The sequence below is a fragment of the Saccoglossus kowalevskii genome, chromosome 11, assembly GCF_978046115.1.
Source record: "Saccoglossus kowalevskii chromosome 11, keSacKowa6.1, whole genome shotgun sequence".
In the NCBI taxonomy this organism is placed as follows: domain Eukaryota; kingdom Metazoa; phylum Hemichordata; class Enteropneusta; family Harrimaniidae; genus Saccoglossus; species Saccoglossus kowalevskii.
Window position 1 is genome coordinate 616,562 of NC_140651.1, and position 14,165 is coordinate 630,726.

The window sequence follows — 14,165 nt, forward strand, 5'->3', positions numbered from 1 at the left end:
AAATCTTTTTTGGGGTGGTCCTCGGGTAAGCGCCCACCCCCAATTTTCCCCGATTTTGTATGTTCAGGCCCCTGGGCGCGTGCCCGGGGTAATACGGTATAAAGAACCACTAATGGGATTTTTAATGAAACTTTTAAAGAATACTCATCACATTTCAATGAATATAACACTATACAGAGACCAAATTATTTTTTGGTAAATGTTTATGCTTATTAATCACCTAATTAACATAATTAATTAACACTGATATCTCAATTACTGATCATCCCATTTGAATAAAATGTGGTACATAAATGCACTAGGACAATAGACAGGCCTGATTAATTTTGGGTTGAAATTTGTGTATAACAATTCATAATTTTGTTGTTCTGTTCTTATTAGTTACCTGATTTACATAATTAGTTTTCAGTTTTTCCATCAATATCTCGGGTACAAGTAATTTTGAATTAATTTTTAATGTGTCTTCAATACTCAATACTCTTTCTAAGCTTTCTTTGATTATATCTGTTGACCAACAGTCATCTTCATAGAATGCATGCAGTTCTACAGAGCAATTTCTCGTACAAACTTCACACAGGAATCACACATCAGTTTATACATGTCATACCGGGTAATACATAAAAGGACTATGTCATTTACAGTGACTTGTTGCATAAAATGATAATGTGAATGTGAATATCTTGACATTTGTAATGCCATATCAGCTAGTGATATTTGCATTAAGATGTTGCATACAAAGGTCCCATGTTGAAATGAATATACATTATTTTATTAAATTCTAGGCATAAAAGAAAAGGATTACCAATCATATAGAGACAGTCAGCTAAAAATTCGAAATAAAAAGCTAGAAGAAAGCAGAGACAGAGATCTGAGCCACAGAGCTGCTGTTGAAGAGAGAAGAAAAAGACTGGAGCAGCAAGACCAGGTAAAACAATTGCTGTCAAAACTTAAGGATAATAAAACACATAGTTTTAACTTTTTAAAGGGTGTTTGTAGTTTTGTTACATAAATTGATGTGGCTGCCATAATTTACAGGTTTGTCAATATCTTTATAGGCTTGTTTGATGATCATAAATGACATAGCTCGTGTTTAACCAAATTGGTGCAAAGCGAACAGCCAGGAATTCACAGTACAGTCAACCACTGATCTCTTGGTTTTATTTTTAATATCAAAATGGCGGATAGAACAGAAATACGTATGACACAGGAATGCACAAATAGTCCATTTATATGATTTTATTCAAATGCTTTATCTTTCTAGGAACGCAAAGAAGCTATTCTAAGGCGTACAAGACAGCGTTCAGAAAGTGCTCGTGAAAAGAGACGATCATGGACACCTGGGATAAGCATGGGTCACCTGCCAACTGACCCAAACGACAGAAGACACAGTTCTGAACAGTTGTCACCTGACAAATCACATGGTGTACCAACAATATCGTCTCCTACAAAGCGTCTCTCATCATCAGTTTGCAATGTGGCATCTTCTGGATCCAGTATGAGTAAGCGTCTGTCTATGTCCTCCACTGCTCTGAACAGAGCACGTACTCCAAGCCCTATACACCTGATACGACTACGTGGAGCCGATCCTGATGAGCTCTATGCTGTCTATGATACATCCTCGGCATCGGATTATAAGAGAGAAGCACGCTTCTTGTCTGCTTCTACTACTAGCACTGGTGGTGTACACAAGCCTAAAGGCTTTGCTTCTACTTCTCATCCTTCAAGACTTATTACCCCTCGACCCAAACGATGGCGTGCTTCATCACCTTTCAAACATGCTAAGTCCACTACGCAGACAGGTTCTTAATGAATAACATCACCACTGTGTCCTCGCATGCATTTCATTTTAAAATCCTACATTTAACTGTGTAGATCAGACTTTACTATAAATGTATTTTCTCTTTAGTAGTAGCAAGTAACACACAATATTGTGTTACTTCAGCTGCATGTCATTCTCATTCACATTTAATACTGCATGAGACACAGATCTTTGTTCATTAACAGTCTTTCTCATCAAGTAGTACTGGACTCGTGTAGCTTCTTTGATGCATGTTCACACACATTCTAAGCTCTCTATTACCCTTTGACTTACCTGACTTCTATTCTAAATCTATCTGCACTCTCCTTGGCTGCTGGTTTTGTGCATGCACCAGAGCTATTTAACCATTGCCGTCACGTTTCTGTGTTTCTTCAGTTGGTGTGTGATTTCTTGTCTCCATAGAAACCACAAACCTAAATTATTACCATTATGATATCATTATTTAAATTCTTGGTAAATTCTTGTTAAATTTACATAAAAAATTGCACCCACTACTAAAATAATCTTGAATGCTTTCACCAATATTATCGATTTCTTGACAGTATTTGACATTTCATTTCTGAAATTTGGCTTGGATTTTTATCAGTTTTTATCAAAACCCAATTTTCAATTTCAGTGAAACTTTGGAAAATAAAATTCAAAACATTAAACTGAAATTGGCTAAAATTATTTGCAGAAATTTGTCATGGTGAAAGAGTTGAGGTTTTTCCTTTTAGCACAGACAATGTTTGGTAATATAAAGAAAATTATCTTACTAACCCAAGGAGCCGCTCTTCATTGGGGAGAATCTAATTCTTATTTGTCAATTTCTTTCGTTATATATTTAAAGGACAGACTTTCTTTTTGACAATCTTGACAACCCAAACTGGGTTTGCTTCATCTCAAAACAATTTTGCTTTCAGTGTAACATATTTGAGTTAAAAAAGTTCTTAAATTTTGTGACTGACGCTTTAATGTACAAGTAGATTAGTTTTCTTTCTTTTTGGAGCTCTCGGTTTTACATTCTGCTTTTTATTTTGGTCTACTGCTTGCCTGGTTTCTATAAACTACAATATTGGAACGCTCACACCAACAGTCTTAATACAGAAGGTCTCTTGTTCGTATCGATTGGTCATTGCAGTGCTCTCATACTTGTACACAGTTGCAAACTCGTATTGCAAATGTTAAAAATATTGCTTATGATTTGTTAATTAATTTGTTGCTATACATATTTTAAATACCTTAAATTACCTTCTTATGTTAGTGTTCAAAGCATATTTTGGTGATTTTTAATTTATTTCGGCATTACCGGCTGCTCTCATGCTAAAAACTGAATGTTGAATTTTAATACTGACCAATTTTGATAGAAAAATGATCGGCAATTATTAGCTACAATGTATCAATATTATTTGACATATTAGATGCATATTGTCCCCATTTATTGTAGCACTGCAGTGGTAAGAGGGGTCATATGTATGTATTTTTTTATGTTTTGTTTTGTGATCGTTTTGTTTACATCTGTGCACAGTTTTGTTACTTTGACATCTACATACATATGGTCTGCCATATTGTGTGAGTTTGATTTGTTTGTGCAAGTTTAAAAATGCCACACCCTTGTTTTGTTGTAGTGCGATAAAAATTTACAGGAATTGAATATAGGGATTGTGCTACTGAGTAATACAACTTCAATTTAGTGCTACCAGATTATTTCAAATCTGGACACTTGGTGTGAAACATATTTTAATTTATTTTAATTTTTTGTTTTCACTGCCAATGTTTGTACCTCTAGAAACATGCTCAACTGTTTACTGTTGGTTTTGGTCGGATTTGGTATGATTCAGTAGCCAAATCTGGAAGAGTGGAAGAGTGTATGAATAAGAGCTTCAGTTTTCTTGCTGAACTTTCAATAATTCAAATCAAAAGAAATATCCGTAAATCACTAAATTTAACAACATTAGTCTTTCTGATTTACTCAACATTTTTTCTATGTTTTTATATTAAATCTGCTCCAGCTCTGCAAGAAAACTGTAAACACATGATGTCTTGAATTGTCTTGTCTCTGTCCGTAGTTGATGTGTGAGCATTTGTCAAAGTCGACAAAGCTGCTCTTCTCCCTGGAAATCCAGGTTTTGTTTGTTCCTATGATATTAACTTGTCTATTTAATCTTTGTATATCATGTTACTACAGATTCACTTCGCCCCCACTCCAGTTACTCTGACTTAGGTACACCAAGGTCATCGTATGGGTCAAAAAATGTTCAGCTGCGTAGTCGTAGTCTGGACAGGAGAATGCCTACCAGTCAAAACCATGAAAGTATTTCCAGGGTAAGTGCTGATTGAATTATTTTAATTTCTCATCTTCTGTAGTTTCATTACTCTTCCATCAGATGATACTGTCTATATGATATTTTGTGTGTTGCTACTGTTGTATGACTCATTTGAAGACCAATGCAGCACATTAGCAAGTAATTTAGTAAGCAGTGTTTTTTTCTGTGTCCAGTACTTTGACTGTGGCACCGATGAGGTTGTGTGCAAACCGATAAACCAGTGCGTCAATATCACATATGTAATTATATATCAGATAGTGTACTTAGCAATATGAGCTACTAGTATATGTGTTATTTTTCACAGCCAGCTTATGGGGTAGGCAAAAAACTATGAAATTGTTTTCCCAAGGCTGTAGCTGGTGTACACCTCAAAATGATGAGTAATGAGCTTCCAGCAGGTGATGGACCTTTGTCTGCAAATTTGCTCATAAATGAAGCTGCATTGATGTTCAAATGCTACATGCATTATATAATACACTTTACAAAAACAGATTATTCAAAAATCTGGATCTTTTTTACTTTTAGCTGTAGCATGTCAATAATTCCATTTTCCAACTGGTCCATTTATCCATTTATTTAATTTGCATAAAAATTCATTGGTTTGAATAAGAGCAGCATATATCCTTCCATTCCTAATCTTCATACTAAACTGTCAATTGATACATTACTTATGTTGCATGTAACACCTAAGTACACCAGAAACTCCCATCTCTCCATGTATAGTTCACTCTACCTTGCATGTATTGCAACCCTAACTGTTATATTTCTTTCAATGATTGCATGATAAATAGAATGTGTCTCCAATCACCCAGTCTTCTCCATCCTCCTCCTTGTCCTGTCAATTACTAACCAAAGTCTATGAAACCACAGGACTGGTGAGTAACTTTGTGGTGGTATTATTTCATGCCAAAAATGCAATGTTTCATTGCTGGCTCTATGTTTTCTCTAGTTACTTTAGGGGCACTGGATATATAATTAAAATATTTGCATGGCAAATGCGATCTTTATTTTTGTGATTTCAATTACTGTTTTCATTTCATGTACGAACCATAGTTGAGTCTCTGTTCAGATGAAATCCGGAAACAGAGGCATGCACAAACCCATTATCTCAATCAGTTGGTTCATTCGGCTCTCTGACCACAATTTCAGTTATCAGATTTGCTCATTTTTCATGGTTAAGCGTGTCCGAAAATATAAAAAGGGCAAAAATGTATCAAAATCACACAAATTCACCATTCCAGAACCGGATCTCAATAGTGCATGGATGGATTTTATTCAAACTTGGTACATATATTGAACACCCTGATGCAATTTTACATTAATGGTCTCAAATGAGACTCTTAATGCCCTCCCATTATCGCTCTAGACTCTGTTTATACAATTGCGGCTGATTTACAAACACTCCAATGTAACAAATGGACATACAGGCAAGCAACTAACACCAAATTGTACCAAAAACTCAAAATATAAATTTTTGTAAATATCTATTGAAGTAATTGGTCAATTTCAAATGCTGAGTTGATTTTCATTGTCAAAAAATCCAATAATTATATTCCCTCATAGTGCTGGTGAACTCCGTTGTTACGTCATTTTCCTATATTTGCTGGCTAAACATCTTCCATGTTTCACTGAATTGATTTTTTGAAATTCAAATTTTTGTCTGTATCCTAAATCTTTTGAGTGCAATTACGGTTCTCCCATGAATAAATGTATTTCTCAAATGAACAAACTCATATCAAGTGATGTTCTTTGACTGTCTTCGCTTTATACAGTATTTCATCTAATTTGTGACTTGTATAAAGTGATGCCAGATAGCGATGTGTTAATGTTAAGTAAATATTGATTTCAGATATTGCAAACTTTTTAAGGGTTTGAATGTTGAATGAAAAGATTAAATTTGCCGTGTACATGTTTTGTTTATCCATGGCCCTATACATATTTTTATTCATGCCTATTCATGTTTATTATAACTGCTGCTGCAATTCACATTCTGTACAAATCACTAAATGAATTTTGATGGCAATACATGTAAACACTCTTCTCACAAGGCAACACTAATAAACTATATAGTATTTGACAAATTTACTTGCATGCCTGCAGAATAGATTATTAAAAGCTACTGTAGAATAGATATTTCCTGAATTGGCTGTAAATTAGACTAGTTGCGATACAGTGATTTTCCCAGGGCATTTTAAACAGTGGATTTTCCCAGGGCATTTTAAACAGTGGATTTTCCAAGGGCATTTTAAACAGTGGATTTTCCCAGGGCATTTTAAACAGTGGATTTTCCCAGGGCATTTTAAACAGTGGATTTTCCCAGGGCATTTTAAACAGTGGATTTTCCCAGGGCATTTTAAACAGTGGATTTTCCCAGGGCATTTTAAACAGTCGATTTTCCCAGGGCATTTTAAACAGTGGATTTTCCCAGGGCATTTTAAACAGTGGATTTTCCCAGGGCATTTTAAACAGTGGATTTTCCCAAGGCATTTTAAACAGTGGATTTTCCCAGGGCATTTTAAACATTGTGGTCACTATGCTTGCATAAATGAATGAACAATTGGAACCTATTTCATATGCAAATTAGTCACTTGAACTTTTTTAGGGGAGTACCGGTACACTGGCATCTCTAATAGTTTCTGTGGTATTTTAACTACCCCAAACACATCCGATTTTGGTTTGAATTTAGCATTTACGTAATTGCAGACACTTCTAGCAAATATAATACAAAAAAAAAATCGTATTTTACAATTTCTATTTAGAAGCAATTCAAAATAGCTATAATTTTTACACTGATAGTTGTTAAGATCCACATACTGTTTATGGCTTCAATTTTACAAGATTCAAATTTTCAGTAAAAATAATTAAATTTCACTAGGATTCTGTAGACAGAGGTTTATCTGCACCCAAATCACTAAGATTCTGTAGACAGAGGTTTGTCTGCACCCAAATCACTAAGATTCTGTAGACAGAGATTTGTCTGCACCCAAATCACTAAGATTCTGTAGACAGAGGTTTGTCTGCACCCAAATCACTAAGATTCTGTGGACAGAGGTTTGTCTGCACCCATATCACTAGGATTCTGTAGACAGAGGTTTGTCTGCACCCAAATCACTAGGATTCTGTGGACAGAGGTTTGTCTGCACCCAAATCACTAGGATTCTGTGGATAGAGGTTTGTCTGCACCCAAATCATTAGGATTCTGTGGACAGAGGTTTGTCTGCACCCAAATCACTAGGATTCTGTAGATAGAGGTTTGTCTGCACCCAAATCACTAGGATTCTGTGGACAGAGGTTTGTCTGCACCCAAATCACTAGGATTCTGTGGACAGAGGTTTGTCTGCACCCATATCACTAGGATTCTGTGGACAGAGGTTTGTCTGCACCCAAATCACTAGGATTCTGTGGACAGAGGTTTGTCTGCACCCAAATCATTAGGATTCTGTGGACAGAGGTTTGTCTGCACCCAAATCATTAGGATTCTGTGGACAGAGGTCTGTCTGCACCCAAATCATTAGGATTCTGTGGACAGAGGTTTGTCTGCACCCAAATCACTAGGATTCTGTGGATAGAGGTTTGTCTGCACCCAAATCATTAGGATTCTGTGGACAGAGGTTTGTCTGCACCCAAATCACTAGGATTCTGTAGATAGAGGTTTGTCTGCACCCAAATCACTAGGATTCTGTGGACAGAGGTTTGTCTGCACCCAAATCACTAAGATTCTGTGGACAGAGGTTTGTCTGCACCCAAATCACTAGGATTCTGTGGACAGAGGTTTGTCTGCACCCAAATCACTAGGATTCTGTAGACAGAGGTTTGTCTGCACCCAAATCACTAGGATTCTGTGGACAGAGGTTTGTCTGCACCCAAATCACTAGGATTCTGTAGACAGAGGTTTGTCTGCACCCAAATCACTAGGATTCTGTGGACAGAGGTTTGTCTGCACCCAAATCACTAGGATTCTGTGGACAGAGGTTTGTCTGCACCCAAATCACTAGGATTCTGTGGACAGAGGTTAATTGTCTGCACCCAAATCATTAGGATTCTGTAGACAGAGGTTTGTCTGCACCCAAATCACTAGGATTCTGTAGACAGAGGTTTGTCTGCACCCAAATCATTAGGATTCTGTAGACAGAGGTTTGTCTGCACCCAAATCACTAGGATTCTGTGGACAGAGGTTTGTCCGCACCCAAATCACTTGGATTCTGTGGACAGAGGTTTGTCTGCACCCAAATCACTAGGATTCTGTGGACAGAGGTTTGTCTGCACCCAAATCACCAGGATTCTGTGGACAGAGGTTTGTCTGCACCCAAATCACTAGGATTCTGTGGACAGAGGTTTGTCTGCACCCAAATCACTAGGATTCTGTGGACAGAGGTTTGTCTGCACCCAAATCACTAGGATTCTGTAGACAGAGGTTTGTCTGCACCCAAATCACTAGGATTCTGTGGACAGAAGTTTGTCTGCACCTAAATCACCAGGATTCTGTAGACAGAGGTTTGTCTGCACCCAAATCACTAGGATTCTGTGGACAGAGGTTAATTGTCTGCACCCAAATCACTAGGATTCTGTAGACAGAGGTTTGTCTGCACCCAAATCACTAGGATTCTGTGGACAGAGGTTTGTCTGCACCCAAATCACCAGGATTCTGTAGACAGAGGTTTGTCTGCACCCAAATCACCAGGATTCTGTGGACAGAGGTTTGTCTGCACCCAAATCACTAGGATTCTGTGGACAGAGGTTTGTCTGCACCCAAATCACTAGGATTCTGTGGACAGAGGTTTGTCTGCACCCAATTCACTAGGATTCTGTAGACAGGTTTGTCTGCACCCAAATCACTAGGATTCTGTAGACAAGTTTGTCTGCACCCAAATCACTAAGATTTTGTAGACAGAGGTTTGTCTGCACCCAAATCACTAAGATTTTGTAGACAGAGGTTTGTCTGCACCCAAATCACTAGGATTCTGTGGACAGAGGTTTGTCTGCACCCAAATCACTAGGATTCTGTGGACAGAGGTTTGTCTGCACCCAATTCACTAGGATTCTGTAGACAGGTTTGTCTGCACCCAAATCACTAGGATTCTGTAGACAAGTTTGTCTGCACCCAAATCACTAAGATTCTGTAGACAGAGGTTTGTCTGCACCCAAATCACTAGGATTCTGTGGACAGAGGTTTGTCTGCACCCAAATCACTAGGATTCTGTGGACAGAGGTTTGTCTGCACCCAAATCACTAGGATTCTGTGGACAGAGGTTTGTCTGCACCCAAATCACTAGGATTCTGTGGACAGAGGTTTGTCTGCACCCAAATCACTAGGATTCTGTAGACAGGTTTGTCTGCACCCAAATCACTAGGATTCTGTGGACAGAGGTTTGTCTGCACCTAAATCACCAGGATTCTGTAGACAGAGGTTTGTCTGCACCCAAATCACTAGGATTCTGTGGACAGAGGTTAATTGTCTGCACCCAAATCACTAGGATTCTGTAGACAGAGGTTTGTCTGCACCCAAATCACTAGGATTCTGTGGACAGAGGTTTGTCTGCACCCAAATCACCAGGATTCTGTAGACAGAGGTTTGTCTGCACCCAAATCACCAGGATTCTGTGGACAGAGGTTTGTCTGCACCCAAATCACTAGGATTCTGTGGACAGAGGTTTGTCTGCACCCAAATCACTAGGATTCTGTGGACAGAGGTTTGTCTGCACCCAATTCACTAGGATTCTGTAGACAGGTTTGTCTGCACCCAAATCACTAGGATTCTGTAGACAAGTTTGTCTGCACCCAAATCACTAAGATTTTGTAGACAGAGGTTTGTCTGCACCCAAATCACTAGGATTCTGTGGACAGAGGTTTGTCTGCACCCAAATCACTAGGATTCTGTGGACAGAGGTTTGTCTGCACCCAAATCACTAGGATTCTGTGGACAGAGGTTTGTCTGCACCCAATTCACTAGGATTCTGTAGACAGGTTTGTCTGCACCCAAATCACTAGGATTCTGTAGACAAGTTTGTCTGCACCCAAATCACTAAGATTTTGTAGACAGAGGTTTGTCTGCACCCAAATCACTAGGATTCTGTAGACAGAGGTTTGTCTGCACCCAAATCACTAGGATTCTGTAGACAGAGGTTTGTCTGCACCCAAATCACTAGGATTCTGTGGACAGAGGTTTGTCTGCACCCAAATCATTAGGATTCTGTGGACAGAGGTTTGTCTGCACCCAAATCACCAGGATTCTGTTGACAGAGGTTTGTCTGCACCCAAATCACTAAGATTCTGTAGACAGAGGTTTGTCTGCACCCAAATCACTAGGATTCTGTAGACAGAGGTTTGTCTGCACCCAAATCACTAGGATTCTGTAGACAGAGGTTTGTCTGCACCCAAATCACTAGGATTCTGTAGACAGAGGTTTGTCTGCACCCAAATCACTAGGATTCTGTAGACAGAGGTTTGTCTGCACCCAAATTGATACTGCCACTTTCACATCATAAAAGTCACAGGATGCAGTCCGAAAACAGAGACTTATGGATTGACCTCTATTCGTGCGTGTGTGCGTGCGTGCGTGTGTGTGTGTGTGCGACCTGTATCTTAGACATGCCTGGACCAATGACAATCAAACTTCTCACATACATCATACATAATATTATACACATGCACACCAATTTGTTTCACGATCTGATTCAAGATTGCCGAATGGCAGCCATTTTTGTACTGAAAAATCATCAAAATCAAGGATTTCTCGGCTGTTTACAGATGGATTTTGTTCAAACGTGGTATATACATTAGACATTATAGGACCTTGATGCAAATCATTTTGTTCAGATGAGATTAAAAATGGCTGACTGGCAGCTATTTTGTTTTAATGAATGGGTTTCTAGAGCCATATCTCTGACATGCTTAGACTGATCATGGAGGTATTACCTCCATGGACTGATTATGTTCAAATTTTTTATATTCATTATATATCATGTTATAGATATATTAATGTATTCAGAATGGCTGATTTTGTTTTAATTAATGCTGTTCCAGAGCAATATCTTTCAATATGGACAAGTACTTGTTTGACGATCAGATACAAATCATTTTAATGTTGAACAATCATCATAATCATATTCCTGGCATGGTTTTATTCCAGCTATATTACAATAAACAAAACGGGGACTGTGCCATGTATGGCTTGTTAATGCAGTTTTGGGACTAACAGTGAAATCAGCAGCTTGTCTATCATTCACATTGTTCATTTAATCCACTGGATCCTAGGTTAACTTGAATAAAATCAATTTCAGATAATAGAAAAGGGTACTGAATACAAAAAATCATGAGGCAGACGTAGGTTTTGGAAGTATTATTCATAAGTTTGTCAGTCTTTGAGATACCAAACAAATCTTGCTAAAATCTAACATGCTGATATGTGCAATGAAATAGCTATCTAGTTTGTAATCTTATAAGAAAAAAATTATCAGTCAATAACACCCTCAAATCTTTTCACTGTATCTTAAAACCTACAAATCATTTAATGTTTTACAGAACTAATTATATTTAAATAATATTTTCTGATTCCATAGAGACCTCCTTCTCCTGGTACAACACCAAAAACCAGCACACCAAGAACTAACAAACCAGGAACACCACATACTGCATCTCCTGGGCAAACAGCAAGACCTAGCAGACCCAGAGCACATTCCGCTGATAGAGTAATGCATAAATCTGCTCCAGAAACCAGAAGAACTACTACTACTAGACCAACACAGTTAGCAGTCAACAAAACCACTGCACCTCCTATTAAGAAATCTATCGTCCCTGCAGCAACTGAGCGGAAACCCAGCACTCCATCACCCAGCAAAACATCAGCAAGCCTGAAAACTTCTCTTGCTACAAAACCAACTACACCAAGAAGTATGTCGACAACACCAAGAACCACAGCATCAAGAACTGCCTCTGCTAAACCCTCAGTAAGTAAAACAACTGAAGTCAAAATGAAAGCCTCTCCAAGTGCAACAAGAACAAGACCTGCTCCAAAAGCTACCAAACCCGTTAAGGAAGAGAAAGAAGTAGCAAAGGAAGAAAAAGTAACAAGGAAACCTGAGATAACTAAAGAGAAGGTATCTGATGTACCAGCTACTGAGAAAATACCCGAAACACCTGCACCAGAGGATACAAGCAAACCAGAGAAGGAGCCTGAACCAGAGAAGGAGCCTGAACAAGAGAAGCCAGCACCAGAGAAGGTTGAAATCAAGCCAGCACCAGAGAAGGTTGAAATCAAGCCAGCACCAGAGAAGGTTGAAATCAAGCCAGCACCAGAGAAGGTTGAAACCAAGTCAGCACCAGAGAAGGTTGAAACCAAGCCACCTCCAGAAAAGGTGGCAAGCAAACCAGCTCAAGAAAAAGTACAAGATAAACCCAAGACGCCAGGCAAAACTATTTATAAAGATGAAGAAGCGGCTAAAGCTGCACTTGCAGAGAGACGTAGACTAGTGAAAGAACAAGCAGAGAGAGAAGCTGAAGCAGAAAGACTGAGACAAGAAGAATTAAGGTATGGTCCAAAAATGAAAGGCACTACACATTTATTTGTAAAATTTAATTCATTTAAGTATAAAACAGCTGGTATAATTTTAAAGTGTAAATGTTTCAGTTTATTTACTGAAGATGTACTTCACATAGATCTATATCAAGCATTGCACATTCGAGTCTTATCAGATCTAACTTTAAAGTCAAATATTTAATATACATTCATAATTTCCTCTGTGTCAGGCGTCAAGAAGAAGAAAGAATACGACAAGAAGAGGAAGAGCAGAGAAGATTGGAGGAGGAAGCTATAAGATTAGCAGAGGAACATAGAAAGGCAGAAGAAGAAAGGCTACAAAAGGCTATAGAAGAAAAGGAGAGACGCGATAGAGAAGAAAAGGAAAGAGCTGAAGAAGAAGCAAGACAGGTGTGTTTACTGTCTATCAGTAGAGCCACTCCAGTAAAATAGAATTCATTGTGCGGAGTAGGGTTTTGCCAGTATATTTTTAATGTGTGTTTACTGAGTGAAAATTTTAATTTTTTGTTCAAACAATTCTTTATTGTGCAGGTGCTGTTCATTTCAAAAAAGTCAGTTTGTTTCAGTATAAGATTAGCATAAATACAGCTCATGGCCATCTAATTAGTTACTCTTGTAACAGATCATATTTACTTACTATGACAAGATTGAGATATCACACCCTACCCTACACTACCCTACGCCTACCCCACCCCCACCCCCACCCCTACCCTTACATTTACTCACCTTCATCATCCTTCCCCTTTACTTGTACTGTATAATACTGGAATATACTGCAGATCAGAGAGCATAAGGTACGTGTCCATCTGCCAAATACAGGGAATGTGCATGACCATTCATAGCTACAAGTTATTAACCTAGCTCTACAGTGCACTGTACAGTTAATACATAGTAGTTAATTGAGAATGTGTCAACTAAATGATGACTGTATACTGTACAGTTAATACATAGTAGTTAATTGAGAATGTGTCAACTAAATGATGACTGTATACTGTACAGTTAATACATAGTAGTTAATTGAGAATGTGTCAACTAAATGATGACTGTATACTGTACAGTTAATACATAGTAGTTAATTGAGAATGTGTCAACTAAATGATGACTGTATACTGTACAGTTAATACATAGTAGTTAATTGAGAATGTGTCAACTAAATGATGACTGTATACTGTACAGTTAATACATACATGTAGTAGTTAATTGAGAATGTGTCAACTAAATGATGACTGTATACTGTAGAGTAAAATATAGAAGCCAGCTTGTCATTATATGATTCATCAAAATTTAGATCATTACTGCATGCTGCATCAGTATTGTCAGCAATCATACAGAACATGAAAAATGTTTAGTACTGATTTTCTTGTTTGTTTGTTTTTTGTGGGGGGGGGGGGGTAATTACATTTTTGTGCTAGGATACATTTTTGGACATTGAAGTCACTGCTATCACATTGCATCACATGTAAAGTAACACACATTGCATCACATGTAAAGTGACATGCATTGC

General features: G+C 38.0%; 1 protein-coding gene across 1 annotated transcript in view; it reads left to right on the plus strand.

Annotated features, from left to right (window-relative positions):
• The window catches only part of LOC100373043 (uncharacterized), an 82,719-nt gene that overhangs the window by 49,862 nt on the left and 18,692 nt on the right, over window positions 1-14,165 (plus strand). Inside the window, exons 3-9 of the mRNA XM_085505609.1 lie at window positions 783-925; window positions 1,262-1,799; window positions 3,987-4,123; window positions 4,917-5,000; window positions 11,685-12,652; window positions 12,871-13,051; window positions 13,441-13,455. Of these exons, the coding sequence (XP_085361735.1) occupies window positions 783-925; window positions 1,262-1,799; window positions 3,987-4,123; window positions 4,917-5,000; window positions 11,685-12,652; window positions 12,871-13,051; window positions 13,441-13,455 (2,066 nt within the window). The remainder of the gene's footprint in view (window positions 1-782; window positions 926-1,261; window positions 1,800-3,986; window positions 4,124-4,916; window positions 5,001-11,684; window positions 12,653-12,870; window positions 13,052-13,440; window positions 13,456-14,165) is intronic.